Raw genomic sequence first — 18254 nt, forward strand, 5'->3', positions numbered from 1 at the left:
GAAATTTAAAATGAAGGCTCTCTGTTTTAAGTTTAATATAAATTAGTTTCTCTCTTTCAATTTCTTTTTCATTGATTATTTTGTTATAGGTTGTGTTTTTGTTCGATTGTATTATTTTAAATTGATATTGTGCCTCGTGTACGATAAATGTCTTGTTTTCAATACACATTTCTTCTGTTATTTTCAGTATTTGAGGTGGAAAAATTGTAATTTAACTTTGAATGGTTGTAATGTTTGTAGGTTTTCTTATAATAATCAATGTGTCAGTATAAATATTTTCATTGATTTCTTCGTCCTCAGTACATTTAGGGGCTAGTAAATATTGGTTACATTCATATTTTTCCTGTGGTGTACAACTATTCCATAGTGTACCATTTTTGTCAATCAATCTGTACTCTCTTTTCATATTTTCGATAGGTAAAATTCTATAAAGTTGAATTTTATTTATTTCCCTTGGAACTTTGTATATAAAGAGCATATTTCTGTTGTTAGAAGTAATTTTGACTGTTCCAAAGTGAATTATCTCTGAGATTGATAAATTACTCTTATTTTCTATTTTCAATAATTCATTTTTTGTAAATATGTCTGGATATATTATTTCTTGTTTTGCGAATGAAATTGCTTGTGTTATATAAACTAATTCCTGTATCAAATATTCCAGATTGTGGCTCAGCTTGAGATAAAAATATATCATGTTTTTTTCTTGTATAACTTCATCTATTTGTGTCTGTAAGCCATTTATTCTTATCGTCAATTGATCGTTGATTATAACTTGTTTATTTTCTTCTGTTATTATGTTGTTCATTGTATTATTGATGATTCTTAGGTCATTGGCATCAGGTGAACCTGATAGCCATTTCCAAACTTGTCCTAAAATATCCCATCTTTTGAATCTTGGGGTGTATATTTTGAAAAATAAATCTTTTAATTTTGAACGTTTATCCTGTAGTTCATAACTAAATGTTGAATTAATACCTCGTGTCATTGTTACGTATTCGTATTCCCCGATTACATGTTTTATTTGTGTAATGTTGATTTGATGGATTAGAATAACTTCACCATTTGAAACGATACATTCCTTTTCTTCATAAAGTAGATACGCCTTATCCTTGACGTCGATTATTTCTATTCCTAGGATGGCGGTTATTAGGAATATCCACGTGAGTTTCACTGAAAAGATTTTGAATTTATATATGAGGGGTGATTTTCCTTTACATAATTAATCCTGTATCTGGGTTTATTTTTGTCTATATCGTTTGTTTTTTCCCATATTTCTTGTCCTTGATCTAAATTTGGATATTCTTCTAATACTTTCTTGTACTGCTCTTGTAGTTTTTCTAAGTCCTCTTTTGTCATGTTATTGAACCATAACTCGATCGGTTTATGTCCGGTGACTTTATGAATCGTGTGATTGTATTTTCGATAACCTTGTGCAATTTCCATTTTACTTGGTTTATTTTCTTTCTTTGTACAGCGTAGAATCTCCCTTACTGTAGAGTGGACTCTCTCTATTTGGCCGTTGGCTTCACTTCTATGCACTGGTGTTGTTGTATGATTAATTCCAAGCTCTCTGAATAGAAGTTGAACTTTTTGTGTTAAGAATGATGATTCGTTGTCTGTCATGATATGTTCAGCTTGAGGAAACTTAACATTAACATTAACATTAACATTAACATTAACATTAACATTAACATTAACATTAACATTAACATTAACATTAACATTAACATTAACATTAACATTAACATTAACATTAACATTAACATTAACATTAACATTAACATTAACATTAACATTAACATTAACATTAACATTAACATTAACATTAACATTAACATTAACATTAACATTAACATTAACATTAACATTAACATTAACATTAACATTAACATTAACATTAACATTAACATTAACATTAACATTAACATTAACATTAACATTAACATTAACATTAACATTAACATTAACATTAACATTAACATTAACATTAACATTAACATTAACATTAACATTAACATTAACATTAACATTAACATTAACATTAACATTAACATTAACATTAACATTAACATTAACATTAACATTAACATTAACATTAACATTAACATTAACATTAACATTAACATTAACATTAACATTAACATTAACATTAACATTAACATTAACATTAACATTAACATTAACATTAACATTAACATTAACATTAACATTAACATTAACATTAACATTAACATTAACATTAACATTAACATTAACATTAACATTAACATTAACATTAACATTAACATTAACATTAACATTAACATTAACATTAACATTAACATTAACATTAACATTAACATTAACATTAACATTAACATTAACATTAACATTAACATTAACATTAACATTAACATTAACATTAACATTAACATTAACATTAACATTAACATTAACATTAACATTAACATTAACATTAACATTAACATTAACATTAACATTAACATTAACATTAACATTAACATTAACATTAACATTAACATTAACATTAACATTAACATTAACATTAACATTAACATTAACATTAACATTAACATTAACATTAACATTAACATTAACATTAACATTAACATTAACATTAACATTAACATTAACATTAACATTAACATTTCTATGAAAGCTTCTTCAACATCCTGTGTGTTACGTGTGTTTAGAAATCTGAATGTAACATATTTTGTCAATTTATCAATTACATTCATTATAATGTTGTTGTCAATGAAGACTAAATCAGCATGTAAATGTGTTCCTTTCATTGGTACTGGTGTATTTGTAAGTTTCTCCTGTATTGGATTACGATCATATTTTTGTAGTACACATATTTTACATGTTTTTACATATTTTTCAAATAGTGTCCTCATTTTTGGGAAGTAATAGTGCTCGAGTGCCTGTTGAACATTTTCTCTTGCATTGCGATGAGCGTAATCGTGGATTTCTTTAATTTTTTTCAATTGGTCTTCTTCATCAAATATTTCTTTTACTTCCATTGGTGCGTGGTATATTTATGTTTTGCTTTTAGAGAGATGTTCCTTGTAAGTTTCTTGTAATAATCCAATAATTCTCGTAGGTGCTTTGATTCCAGTTTTCATTCTGTCTTGTATGATCATTAAAAATTCTTCCTGTATTTGTTTATCTGTTTTTCCTTCAAAATTCACATAGATGCGTGTTCTGCCATCTTGTGTTGTATACGTAGCCTTTTCACCCTCAATATACACGATTTGTAATTTGTAGACATTAATAGGAGCAGTAGAACTTGGAAAAAATTATTCGTCTGAGTCTTCTGCGCTATGAGCAGTCATTGTATTAACAGAAACTCTACTCAATGCATCTGTATTTTATTTCTATCTTATATGTTTCAATTGTCGATTTCCATCTTCTTAACTTACTGTTATCATTATTTTGTGATATTGTATAAGTTAATGGTTGATGGTCAGTGAAAACAATTATTTTTTGACCATAAATATAATTCCTTAAATTTTTCAAACTCCATTTTATTGCTAATAACTCCTTCTCTATTGTGGAATAATTTTGTTCACTAGAGCTCAATGTTCTACTGATAAATGTTATGGGCTTTTCGCCTTGCTCTGTTTTTTGTGAAAGTACAGCGCCTATAGCAATGTTGCTCGCGTCTGTCGTTAATAAGAATTCTTTCGTATAGTCTGGATATTCTAATGTAGCGTCGTTAGAGATAGCGTTTTTAATTGTTTCGATAGCTTGTCTAGCTTCATGGGTGAGATCTATTTTTATGTTATTATCTCTTCTGTTGTCAATACCTTTCAAGTAATTGGTTAGTGGTTTGCAAATATGTGCATATCTGTGGATGAATTTTCTGTAATATCCACTAAATCCTAAAAATGCTCTGAGTTCCTTAATTGTCTTTGGTTCGGGATACTCATTTAATGCTTGTAGTTTCTTTGGGTCCGGTCTAATTCCGTCAGTAGAAATAATGTGTCCTAGGAAATTTACTTCTTTCTGTAAAAGTTGAGATTTGTCAATTTGAATAGTAACTTTGTGCTCAACCATAGTTTGGAATATTTTACGTATATTTTGTATATGTTCCTCCGATGTTTTTCCATATATGATGATATCGTCAATATATGCAAAGCATATTCTATTCAGATGTTCGCCCAATATTTGGTTGATTGCGTGTTGAAAGATCGCCGGCGCATTCTTCAAGCCGAACGGCAATCTTAAAAATTCGTATTTCTCAGTTCCTGTGCTAAATGCTGTTTTTTCAATATCTCTTGTATCTAGTTTAATTTGATGAAACCCATTTTTTAGATCAATAACTGTAAAATATTTTTGTCCTTTCAACTGAGACAATATACTATTTATATCTGGCATTGGAAATTTATATTCGATTGTATTATCGTTTAACTTTCGATAGTCGATGACCATTCTATATTTTTGAATCTGACTGGTATCGATCTTCTTAGGAACGATCCATAACGGGGAATTATATGGTGATTGAGATTTTCTAATGATTCCTTTGTCTAATAGTTCTTGAATTTGTTCTTTAGCTTCGTTTCTCATATTGTGTGGTGGATTATAAGGTCTCGTATAGATAGGAAAATCGTCCTTAGTTCGAATTTTTGCTGGAATGGTTTTCATAGGTTCATTATTATCTTGAAATAATTTGAAATTTTCGCTAATTACTTCTTGCAGTTTATACTTCTCTTCCTCATTTAAATGGGAAGTTTGGATCATATGTATTGCATCAGAGTCATTTTCGTCGTATTTGAGGAATAATTTTGTTTTGGGGAGTATAATAGTGTTATTAACGGTGTTAATAATTGCACCAATTCTTTGTAAGGTTTGAATTCCTATAATCCCGTCATATTTAGTTAAAAGTGGAAGTATATAATATTTTTGATTCTCGTTAACAGAAGGTATAATATTTAAATTTGCAAATTCATTTATAACATTTACACCATTTATGGATTCAACATGAAATCTATTTCGTAGTAGAAATGTTTTATCAACAATTCCTGGTTTGATAAAATTATATTTTGATCCTGTATCAATTAGAAATTTTCTTGTTTTTATTTTTCCTTGAATTTCCAAATATGGAAGGCCTTTTTTATTTAGGGTAAATAGTTGACATGAACTTGCCTCATTTCCGTGTTCCTCGCATTCTTCTATACTATTTATTAGCTGGTTTCTGTTTTCATAATTCACATGTCGTGATCGTGTTGAACGATCGATTTCCATCGGCTCCCCTCTCGGATTATTTCTTAGCTCTCGATCACGCTGAAGTTGTTGCTGGAACTGTTGGTTCTCATGTTGCTGTTGTTGGAATGGTTGGACTTCTCGTTGTTGTTGTAATTGTTGTAAATCTCGCAGTTGATGTGGTTGAAATTCTCGTTGTTCAAAACCTCGTTGGTGTCTTTGAAATGGTTGAAATTCTCGTTGTTCAAAACCTCGTTGTCTTTGAAATGGTTGAAATTCTCGTAGCTCAAAACTGTGTTGTTGTCTTTGAAACGGTTGGAAATCTCGTTGGTGTTGTCGTTATTGGTGTAAAGTACCTTGTTGTTGATACTGAAATCTTTGATCTTGTCTTTGTTGTTGAAAATTGTTATTCGGTTGGTTGGATGATCTTCTTTGAGAATTTCTTGCTGGTACTTGTGAAACGTTCGTAATTTCGTTCTTCAATCTTGTGTTAGCTTCCATTGTAATTACATGATGATATGCTTCTTCAAGTGTCTTTGGGTCATACCCAGTAATAATTAATCCATTTATGCCATTTAATCCACGAAGATATGCCGATACAGCTTGCATTTTGTATTGTTCAATTAATGGCTTTGCATTTTGATTGCCGTATTTCAGAATTGTAGAAGATATAAGTTGGTTTAGTCGAGTCGTAATGTATTCATAAAATTCGTGATTACTTTTTCCATGTTGCTCCGCTGTAATAATCTCATATAATAAATGCTCAATTTTCTTTTTTTCACCGAACGCCTCAATAAGTAACTTCTCCATTAGTGAGAAATTTGCTTCGTAATTATTTTTTGCAAGCACTTCCTGTGCAGGTCCAATAATTTTGGATTCTAGTCCAAGCAGAAATGTGTAATAATGACCCTGTTTTTGTTGAGTATCCAAATCCGTTGCAAAAAAAATTTGGTTGATCCTCCTCGCTTTATTCAGCCAATGGTTAAGGAGATTCGGGTTTCCATCGTAGTCGTTTATAGTTTTTAGAAGAGCCAACGGATCCTCGTGCGACACCTGAGCAATGTGCCCCGTCGTGGGGTTTCTAATTTCGAATGGCGCGAAATTAGCTTCCGGCGTTGGGTTAACTTGGTTATTTAGTTGTGTCACTTGTTGTGCTAGGACACTGATTGCTGCGTTCAAACTTTCAAGTGATGGTGGTGTCGACATTTTTTTTCTTTTTGAACTTACTTGTTCCTCTCAGAGTGATGTCGTTGTCGCTTTCGCTGGCTTGCTACTAACGAGACCTTCACCCGGCTTCCGATTGGGATTAGAACAATGCAGTATTTTTTTAATTGCACTGTATCTGGATTGCAGTACCTCCAGATTGCACTTAAATTTTCACACTTTCACTTTCGGGCGCCAATTATCTAGTATTCAAACCAGACTTCATGAGTGACCGTTTTCAACTGATTTTATTGTTCAATTTATTTCTTCGCGCACCTATGGTTAGCGATCGTTGCTTATCTTAGTAAGCTAAACAAAAGATAGCATACTAACGCGGATTCCGCATTTGTTATTGTTACAGATCGTATTTCGATCTCGGTCTGACCGTTCTATTGCGGATGTTTGTAATGCTTTTATGTTAGCTACCGTAGGGTGGCGTTATATTGATATTCGGTACATTATAATTTGTAAATACAAATCTAAAGATGTATGTGTGTGATATACAGTGTAGGGATTCATATGTATGTGTAATCTATAGGTGTGTGTGTGTGTGTGTGTTTTTTTTTTGACGTGGGACTACGTCTAACCGGAATATACGGGGGGTAAAATGAAAACCTAAACACAGAACATGCAGGAAAAAAATGCAAGATTTCGAATGCTTATAACTCGAACATTTCTTACTGGATCGGATAGATGTTTGCATCAATTGATAGGGAATATTCCTACGCATCTATCGCAATTAATAAAATGTTATGTTTCATTAGATAAACAATTGAATAACTGTGAAATGTTGAGCGTTATCTAAACGCCCTAACTGCCTCGTTTTGATTGGCCCGATTTACGGTTTCCCCAACACGACCATCAAAACCAAGCAGCCCTCTGGAAATCGGCATTGCAAATACATGAAAGTATGGAGACTTTTGTTCTCACTGAAATATGTTCCCTAACACTGACTTCAAAACCAAGCAGCGTTGGAGAAATCGGCATTGAAATACATGAAAGTAGGGGGAACTTTTGTTTCCACCGAAATGTGTTCCCTAACAGAGATTTCAAAACTAATGTGCCTGGGGAAATTGGCATTGCAAATTCATGCAGGTCGGGGGTATTTTTGTTTTAGAGAAGTTGAACTTGTTGATTCATACACCCGCATTTTTGTTTTGCATAGCAGGTACGAACACAACGTTTTCGCTCGGTTATTCAAGATTGCATTGAAGGATATGCCTTCATATGTTCTGCTCACAGAATTTCTACGCACACCATTTGATGATTAGGCAAAATGTTGATAACCATTTGCTGCGATAACGCCTATTGATTAAACAATATGCGTTTAAGGTACATGTCCGACACTGAGTGCCTGAAGTTCATCAAATCAAGCAAATTCGCAGTTCGAGAACTACATACACTTGAGAGATGCAAACTTCAGGGGTAAAAGTAAAATAAATAATCGTTTGATAATTCTTCCGTTCACATATTTTGTCCTAGGTATCATACCTAATGTAAAAGGATTGTCATTAAATTTACTTGAAACGAAGAACATAATCTATCACAATGCATGAATCGACCTTACATAACCTTTGTTCAATCGTTTTACTCACATTTAATTGAATTGGGAAATTGTTTCATTTAATCAAAAATTTAATCAATACAAACAAATGATTGCTAAGCTAAGATAGTCCCACGTTAACCTTGCGGTTATATCATAAATATAACCCATTTATTTTTTTTTTTTTTTTTTTTTTTTTAAAGAGGTGAGGAACGCTCTACCAGCCTTACCTGGGAAGGGTTAACCCAGACATCGAGTGGGGATCGCACCCACAAAAACCAAGCCCTCTACTCGTTGCCTTATTCCCCCTGGGACCACATCTAGGCGACTACTTCAGGGGGCGGCTGTGCTCATGCACTTCTCGAGTTTTCAACTATAACTAGCGTTGTCCTTCCCTTTTTCTCAATATTTTTTTCTTTCCATTCGTTATTAATTCCACTGCGCTGATGTCCTCTTCGCAGGCATTTTGAATTTACCCGTCGAGACGTGAACCGATTATGAATTGCCCTCCAACTTGACGCGCAACCCGTCACAGCCACCCTGCGGGGTTTCTCACCTGTCGAGACGTGAACCGATTAGGAAGCGCCCTCCAACTTGACGCGCGCCCCGTCACAGTCACCCTCGCAGGATTTCTCTTCCCAACGGAGCGCCGATTAGGCAGTGCCCTCCAACCTGACGTGCACTCCGTCACAGCTACTCTCGTGGGGTATTCACCATTTTGATCGTGGCTTCATACTTGATGCTCGTTCCTTCGAAATGTTCGCGGTGTTCCTCCATCCAGGCCACGATCAGGCGTTGTCAGGCAGGCCTTTTGCTGTTCTCCGCGGCAGTATCCGTTTACCTGTCGAGACGTGCACCGATTAGGAAGCGCCCTCCAACTTGACGCGCGCCCCGTCACAGTCACCCTCGCAGGATTTCTCTTCCCATCGGAGCGCCGATTAGGTAGTGCCCTCCAACATGACGCGCACTCCATCACAGCAGCTCTCGTGGGGTATACACCAGTTTGAAGACGCCCTCCTTGACACTCACTCCGTCGTAGTTATTAAATCGGCATCCGTTTACCTGTCAAGACGTGCACCGATTAGGAAGCGCCCTCCAACTTGACGCGCGCCCCGTCACAGTCACCCTCGCAGGATTTCTCTTCCCAGCGGAGAGCCGATTAGGTGGTGCCCTCCAACACAACGCGCACCCCGTCACAGCTACTCTCGTGAGGTACCATCTCTTGCAACAGCCGTCGCCGTTGTTCACCTTTCACCGTCGGACGTTGTCAGCACTTTGGTCAGCCCTCCACCTTCGCTGCAGCTCCGACATGATTTGTGTGATTGCACTGCTCACGGCATTCCAGATCATCTCGTCGCGACACATCTCCTCCACAATATTCCCGACATGAAGTGCAGGCAGCCCCTCGCGCCTTTCGGTGAACCTGGGACAGACAAAAATGACGTGCTCCGGTGTTTCCTCCATATCTCCACACTCCGGACAGAGGGGTGAAACTGCGTGCCCGAACCGGTGTAGATATTGCCTGAAACAGCCATGCCCAGACAGAAACTGCGTCAAGTAAAAGTTAACTTCACCGTGTTTCCTGTTCAACCAGGTCGAAAGTACCGGTATCAGCCTGTACGTCCATCTACCATTTTCTGCCGTATCCCATTCATACTGCCATTTGTCCAACGACTCCGCTCTCATCAATTTCCGGATACCTCTGCTTTCCCGTCGCTTGTAGCACTCGCTATCTTCCGCCAGAGTGATGCAGATGGGAATCATTCCGGCGATTACACACACAGCTTCTGTCGAAATGGTCCTATAAGCACTTACGACTCGCATGGCCATGAGTCGGAATGTGCTGTTCAGCTTCCTCCGATTTCGGTGGGTTTCCAGAGCCGCCAACCAGGCAGGGCCACCATACCTCAGTATCGACGAAGATACACTTGCCAAGAGACGCCTCTTGCTGCTGCTTGGGCCAAAGCTATTTGGCATGATCCTCGCCACCACGTTGATGGCCTTTGACGCCTTCCCACATGCATAGTCGACGTGCTGGTTGAAGTTCAGCCGGTCGTCGATCATGACTCCGAGGTACTTCACCGCCCGCTTCGAAACGATGGTATGTCCTCCGACCGATACCTCTGCCCGCAGCACTGCCTTACGATTGCTCACTAACAGCACCTCGGTTTTGTGATGTGCCATCTGGAGCTTTACGTTGTCCATCCAACTACCGATCATGTCTACAGCCTCAGTCGCCAACATTTCCACCTCCTGAAGCGTCTCGCCGATTACCGTTGTTACGATGTCGTCCGCGAAGCCCACGATCTCCACACCTCTGGGTAGCTTCAGCCTTAGAACACCGTCGTACATCGTGTTCCAAAGCGTAGGACCTAGGATGGAACCTTGTGGAACTCCCGCCGAGATATTCTTCACTATCTGTCCCCTGTCTGTGTTGTATACCAGGATCCGATTCTGGAAATAACTCCTCAGTATCCTGTACAGGTAGCTAGGGACCTTCAATCTGTGTAGCGCCTCGGCGATGGCCTCCCAGCTGGCACTATTGAAGGCGTTCTTCACGTCAATCAAAATCACCGCGCAGTAACGGTTGCCTCTTCGTTTTTGTTTAAGCGAGACCTGAGCTTTCTCGATAACTGTCCGAATAGCGTTCACTGTCGACTTTCCTTTCCGGAACCCGAACTGCATTTTCGACAATCCGTGGTCATCCTCCGTGCATTTCACCAGTCTGTTGAGAATAACCCTTTCCAAGAGCTTTCCCAAAGTATCCAACAAACAAATAGGCCTATACGACGCTGGATCTCCAGGTGGCTTTCCTGGTTTCGGGAGCAGCACCAACTTTTGTATCTTCCATTCCGCAGGGAAGAGACCGTCATCCAGGCATTTCTGCAGCACCACCCTGAACATGTCGGGGAAAGCAAGGATCGCCGATTTCAGGGCCACATTGGGGATTCCGTCGGGGCCGGGTGCTTTTTTCAACTTTAGACCTTTTGCCACCGCGATGAGTTCTTCGTTGGTGACTTGTGCGTTCTCTGCTTTGTCCTCACCGTACAGTGTGGGTGGCCACGTCGGTGGGTCGTGCTGCGGAAAGAGTCCATTCACAATGACCTCGAGTTTTTCCGGACATAATTCCATGGGAGTCGTTGAATTACGGAATTTCGCCATCACGATTCGATATGCTTCACCCCAAGGATTTGCGTCGACGTCTCGACACAGCTCCCTATAGCAGTTCGATTTGCTCCTACGTATCTCTCGTTTCAAGGCGGCTCTGGTCGCTCGGAAAGACGCGCGGTGCTCCTCTCTCTCTACATCGGTTCGTGCCCTCTGGACTCTTCTTCTGGCTCGTAGACAGTTAGCGCGGAGGATGCTGAGTGTCTCGTTCCACAAGTAGGCTGGACGTCGTTCATTCGTCGGGTTCAGTCTTCTCGGCATCGCTGTATCGCATGCCCTCACCAATGTTCCTGTCAGACCGTCGGCGCTCAGATTAAGAGTTCTGCTGTCTATGCGTAGTGCTTCGACGAAAAGCTCCTTGTCAAAAACCTTTGTCCTCCACTTCCGCTCAAAGGTTTTTGTATTCCGTACCGCTGCGGGATTCCGTTGGCCGACACTATACAGGATTGCCTGGTGGTCGCTGTGTGTGTATCCCTCCGACACTCTCCACTTCGTATTAGCCGCCAGTGATGGACTGCAGAAAGTTACATCGATGATGGATTCGCGGCCGTCCCTTCGAAAGGTGCTGCTAGTGCCTTCGTTCAGAAGTGTGACGTCTAGTTTTGCGAAGGCTTCTAGTAGGCTGTACCCCCTGGCGTTGGTGCATCTGCTTCCCCACTCCTCAGCCCAGGCGTTGAAGTCTCCTCCGATGATGACTGGTTTGCGGCCGCTGACCTTATCCGTGAGTACGTCCAACATCTCGTGAAACTGCTCCGCTGACCATCTTGGGGGTGCATAGCAACTACACATGAAGATTCCGTTGATTTTGACGATCACGAAACCTTCCTGTGAGCTTTCCACCACTTCTTGGATGGGGTACCTTCCCATCACTAGTATTGCAGCCATCCCTGCTTTATCCACCACCCATTTTCCGTTATCGCAAGGAACTCGGTACGGTTCTGCGATCATTGCAACGTCGCATTTAGTTTCAGTTGTTGACTGCCACAACAATTGCTGTGCTATGTCGCAATGATTGAGGTTGAGCTGGGTAACCTCCATTACTGCGAACCCGCAATCGCCTTTTTGTACGCCGGACATTTGAAGCTACCTGTGACGTGGTCGTTTCCGTCCTCCTCTTTGCACAACATGCACCTCGGTTGCTTTGTGCAGTCTCTAGCAACGTGACCTTCCGTCCCGCACTTCCTGCACAATTTCGATCTGTCAGGACCACCGCAGTTTTTCGCCTGGTGACCGAAGCCCATGCATTGAAAGCATCTCTCCATTTGCTTGGCCATACGAGGGGGAGCTTTCATCGGGCACACGGACCACCCCACATTTATTTTACCCTTCTCCACCAGTTTATTCGCAGCTTGTTTCGAGAGCCGTATCGAGGCCGTTTGTGTCCCACCGTATGCCTTTCTCAGCCGGATTGTCATTGGCACATCGCCAAGGTCACATTGTGACTGTAACGCAGTTCTCAATTCCTCAACAGTCGTGATCTCGTCCAGATACCGGCACTCGATGGTTGATTCCTGAGAGAGAGCTCTCACCTTCGCCTCCTCCCCTAGTGACTTCTCAATGAGTTGTTTGAAAGCAGAGCTCTTAACCGCTGGATCTTTTTTAAGCTCGAAGAGCATCTCGCCTTTCTGCGTGCGCCTAGTTTTCACGACGTTCTCGCCCAGTGTCTGCAACTCCGGATCGTCTCTCACTTTCCGAGGGATAGCTGCATACGATACTCCTGCTGACACTTCAACGATCAAAGCATCGCCCTTGATTCGCTCCACTCGAGGTCCGAGTTTCTTCTTTTCCTGCTCAACTTTTTTCTTCTTCTCCTTCTGTTTTTTGCGTTTTTCTGCCTGGTTATCGACAGTACGCCATTCACTGCTTTCACCTCCTTTCGCGTTACTCAGATCGTTCTTGGCCTTTTTCAGCTCTTCTTCTTCTCCTGGGGTGTCCCTCCTTCTCTTGTCCGATCGTGTGTTCAGAGGACCCTTCGGCGTCTCAAGTATCTCGACGGGTTTCTCATTCGCCTCGAGCAGAGCCTTTTCAGCACCCTCTGCTCTCATCTGCAGCTCCTTATGCTCGCGTTCAGCAACCATGACGACCGATCTGATGCTCGTCACCAGATGTTTTATTTTTAAGTGGGCATTGTTTTTGTCCTTTACGAACTCGTAAAGTTCGTTGACCTTTTTCCTAACGTCCGTGATGCTGAGCCTCCCAAGTTGCCCTTCTTGGGATGCGCTTGAGGTCAGCGTAAACAACTGGCTCTGTACGGAGCCAAGATCTCCTTGGAATGCTTGGGCAGCAAACACTTCTTGTAGTTTTGTGTTGCTTGTACTCGTTGTGGCTACTCGAGTGACAGGTGACCTCAGCATTCGTCCGCTTCTCGCGAACACATTCTCCTCTCCATCGTTTGTTGGTGTGTTATTGCAACTATTCTGGGTCCCAACTTCGGGCCGCTATCTCCGCTCGTTGTACATAGTCGCTACCAGTGATCCCATGGTTATCTATGCAAGCAGTGAGGCCATGCAGGGGTTGACACGGTCCTTCATGGGGACCGTGTTCAGAGCCAGATCAGCGCAAATCAGGAATGTGACATCTGACGCCTAGTACCTAGTGCCTGGGCCTAGACGAGCATCGAACGTACCCGAAGACTTGCCAAGTTATTACCGGGACGGGGGCAACCGCACTATTAGCCCAAACGCCATTTCAGGACGGTGTCACCCTTCCTTACTCAGGGAACAGGATAGTACGACTGTCAGCCTTTAGCGTCGTGTTGAAATCGTTTCCGTATCGTGTCCGTTATCTATGTCGTAACCAGTATGTCGTAATCAGGATCTTACTGGCGTCAATCCTGATGTGCTTGGCACTCCTTTCGTGGCTCCTGTACACGGTATTTCCCCCGTGCAATCTCCAATAGGCTTTACCGCGCCCTTACTCGCGTTGTCACCCGATTAGTCGCCTCATACGACAGGGACAGGGACCAAGACCCGAAGTGCTATTCTAGGCCGGCAACTCCACGGTGTGTGTGTGTGTGTGTGTGTGTTCTAACTAATATCCCATCTGTAATTTTGAAGATGTGCTCTAACAGCCTCTCGTTACCGCTGAGCATCTTGTTCAGCCGCTCCATCCTTAGTGGTACCTTTCCGAATGCATGGAAAAAATCATTCATCTTTCCTGTTTTCAAAAAAGGTTGCAAGAAGGATGTTAAGAATTATAGAGGAATCGCATGCCTATGTGCTATCTCCAAGCTTTTCGAGGTTATTGTGTTAGACTTCATTTCTCATGCTTGCAATAATTACATCGCCGAGGAACAACACGGCTTCATGCCCAAACGATCAACTGCAACAAATCTTGTTTTGTATACCTCGTTCACAGCTCGTTCACTTGAAAGGAGACAGCAGATCGACGCAATATACACTGATTTCTATGCTGCGTTTGACAAAATCAACCATAACATCGCTGTAGCTAAGCTTCAGCGCCTTGGTTTCAACGGCTCTTTTCTCAGCTGGCTACGTTCTTATCTAACCGACCGTGTCATGTCGGTGAAGATCGGTGATACCCTATCTACTCCATTTCCTGTAACATCCGGTGTTCCGTTCCGGTGGTCCGTACATATTCCTTCTGTATCTTAACGACATCAATTTATGTTTGAAGTGCTTGAAACTTTCATACGCAGATGATTTCAAATTATTCCTTCTTGTGAATTCCACTGTAAACGCCGAGTTTCTTCAAAAACAGTTGGATATTTTCGACGAATGGTGTGTGAATAACAGAATGACTCTAAATCCATCGAAGTGTTCTGTGATATCGTTTTCCCGCAAGCGCTCTTCAATAATCTTCGATTATAAGCTGCATGGTGTAATATTGGAACGTGTCAACACCATTAAAGACCTTGGCGTCATGTTGGACTCCAAACTGACATTTCGTGCCCACATTTCCTACATCACGTCCAAAGCATCCAAATCGCTTGGCTTCATTTTCCGCGTTTCAAAGCAGTTTAAAGATGTGCATTGCATAAAGGCACTCTACTGCGCATTGGTACGTTCAATTCTTGAGTACGCTTGTGTAGTATGGTCACCATACTACCAAAATAGCATTCAGCGAATCGAATCAATTGAACGGAAATTTGTCCGATTCGTCTTGCGCAATTTGCCGTGGAATGATCCTCTCAATCTTACAAGCTATGAGGACCGTTGTAGACTGATTGGGTTGGACTTATTACGTTCTCGAAGAGATGTTGCCAAGGCCCTATTTACGTCAGATTTGATTTTATCAAACATTGATTGTCCTGAACTTCTTCGGTTGATAAATTTCAACATTGACCGGCGTTATTTGCGTACCAATAATTTCTTGTTCCTCCCATCATCACGCACCAATTACGGTTATAATGAACCCGTTTCTAGTATATGTCGTGTGTTTAACCGATGTAGTTCCTGTTTCGATTGTCATCTTTCTCGTTCGTCCCTTAAAGCTCTGTACTCTGTAGTCCTCACATAGATTTAGTTTACCAATAAGTTAGTTTTAAGAAGTATTTGTAGATTAGTAGTAAGGTCGATCATTAGGGCACTTATGTAAAGCCTGTTGACGTTTTTGAATAAATGAAATGAAATGAAATGAAATGAAATAAATGTACGAGTAAATATTGATTCCTAGAAATTATTGGAATGAAAATACGTTGCAAAAATGATTTTACACGCATTTTTGTATGAAAAACTATACAGACATTTTTATCATATACTGTTCTTCAGATATAACAAAATTTATAGAAAATGTTATTTGATGAACAATCATTTACTTGGAATCTCAACCATTATGGAACCGTTAATTTTTTATAGTTTTGGCTATGAGGGCTATGCATACCCCGTAACTATAAAAGTTCGATCATAGGACATAGTTGGTCATTCACAATTTACAATTTACAATATTCCACTGAAGAAGATCCATGATATGAGAAAAAATATATGAACGTTTGACTGGGCAGCACTCTCAGGCGACGCAATCCGTTTATTGATAAATACGGAGAGAAAAATTTTCCTGTCCACGTGGACTCAGTCTATACCCCCTCCCCCCTCTCCGTGGACAAGAGTGAACATTTTCTTACCTAAAGTTGTCCACGTGGTATGTGGACAGCCCTTAAGTAATTCAAATATGTGGAATCAGGGTGGACATTCGTTTAGCCGCATCCTAAAATTTCAATAAAAGAAAATTTGTGCAGCAAATTTCGAGTCCAATCGGTAGTTAATATTTAGTATGTCCACCTCCATTTCGGATCACTTTGAAAACTCGATTTGACATCGACTCAGACAGTTTTTAAAGTGTTGCCATATTGATTATAGCCCAACATTCCTGATTTACTGCCTTGAGACTGGGAATGTTGTCAAATTGTCATCCGTTTGCATGGACCATCTCGGCCAAGATTCTCCATAGGTTCTCTATGGGATTGCAATCGATTGCCAGCAGGTCATTCAAGAAGCGGAATGTCCTTCTCGGCAAACCATGCCTTCGATTGCTTGGAAACGTGGATCTATGCATAATCCTGCTGAAAAAACGACATCCTCGGTAGCGTTATTCTCCATATGGCCGATCAAAACGTCCTCCAGTAATTGAAGATTCTTTTCGGAGTTCATTCGGGTGAAAATGAAACAAATGAGAAGCTTGCTGTGATAGGAAACGGCTCCCCACACTGTCAAACTTCCGCCCCCAAAGTTTCGCTCCGAACTCACGACATGCCGTTGACTTAAATTGTACCAATAGCAACTGTAACAGTCCGGACCATCCAAATTGAACTTTTTTCGCCGGAAAATAGGACATTTCTCCATTCTAGTTTCCATTCCATGTATTGCCGGGCGAAAATGTACATCGTTTCCTGGTTGCTTCGTGTCTTATTCGACCTTTAAGACGCAAAGTAACTTTGGTGTTCTCATTTGTTGATCGTTATATCCCATATTTCTGGCATTATATAAAGAAATTCCGTATCACTTTCTCAGATAGACCAATTTTTGTTATGATCGATCGATTAGAAAACTTTTGTTCACTGAATATCTTTATTATTTTCCGCCCCTCTTCCGTCAATAGAATACCTTTCGCCATTCCTTTAGATTCTACGTAAATCACTAATCTGACCAACTTCTTACGTTGCACATCTAATATTTGTCTTGTAATCTGAACATTCCCAAGCATTTTTTCAAAAAACATAGATAAAGGCTTGGTGATTATGCGAAAACTCGATTTTTATGCACTGCGGCTAAACGTATGTCTCGGGAAAAAACGACGTTTGAATGTTTATATCCACCGATGCCGCCTTGTGTGTGTGTGTGATTGTGACGCACGTCCTTTCAATAAAAGTGACTAAAATATACTATCACTACAGCAAATAAGTATCCCGATAAAAAGAACATTCCTAGTTGTTTTGTAAGTGTTTCAAGTTTTTTTTCAAGTGCGGCTAAACGAATGTCTATCACTGTAAGAAGCTTTGGCTGTGAGCTAAAACATCGTTGTGAATTTACAGCTTTTTTCACATAAAATTTATCATTCCACCTATCAGTCGGCCTAATAAAAGACAGACAATATGACATGTGATATGGTTGTATGAACTGAAACAGTCTCGTATACAAGAGTTATTCGAAAGGGTGATTCTCTGGATGGAGCGCTGGTAATAAAACTTCTATGGAATCCCAAGTGGAAGCAAATTTATGCAAAAAAAAAAAGAACAAACTTTGATACAAGAGTGGAAAGTCTCTCCGCAAATCCCAAAGGCTGAGTTGAGCAAAGATAGTGCTTTCCATTTGAATTTGTTGTGCTGATAAGTAAACGAAATTCCCTCAAGTTCAACTATAGCAACGACTGTCGGGTTTAATGAGATTAAGTTCCGCTGCACGAAGTCAGCGGTTTTGTCGGATAGACTTCTCTGAATGTTGAAGCAAGTCAGTATTCTCGGCTCCCCAACGCAACAGTAAGTGAACTGAGATAAAATGAATCTTAACTGTGGTCGATTTTTGTTTTTTGCGCTCTTCTGCTGATCTAACCGCATTTAAAACGGGAACTAGTTTTGATTGTTGAGAATCACTGTAAATATTTGAAATACTTGCATCACTTCATCTGACTGAGGGCAGAATATATGTGGGAATCAGCTTTTATCATTATCACCGAAATT

At 40.1% G+C, this 18254-nt stretch overlaps 2 protein-coding genes across 4 annotated transcripts in view; both read right to left on the bottom strand.

Moving 5' to 3' along the window:
* The window catches only part of LOC129762898 (trissin receptor-like), a 311968-nt gene that overhangs the window by 153379 nt on the left and 140335 nt on the right, over window positions 1-18254 (bottom strand). The gene's annotated exons all lie outside the window — the stretch shown is intronic.
* On the bottom strand, window positions 5271-6411 carry LOC129761462 (GATA zinc finger domain-containing protein 4-like). The gene is made up of 2 exons (XM_055759185.1): window positions 5716-6411; window positions 5271-5657 (listed from the first exon to the last, which is right to left on the bottom strand). Exons 1-2 carry the CDS (start codon window positions 6409-6411, stop codon window positions 5271-5273), a joined length of 1083 nt encoding a protein of 360 aa, XP_055615160.1.

Source organism: Toxorhynchites rutilus, chromosome 1 (assembly GCF_029784135.1).
Source record: "Toxorhynchites rutilus septentrionalis strain SRP chromosome 1, ASM2978413v1, whole genome shotgun sequence".
NCBI classification, from domain to species: Eukaryota; Metazoa; Arthropoda; class Insecta; order Diptera; family Culicidae; genus Toxorhynchites; species Toxorhynchites rutilus.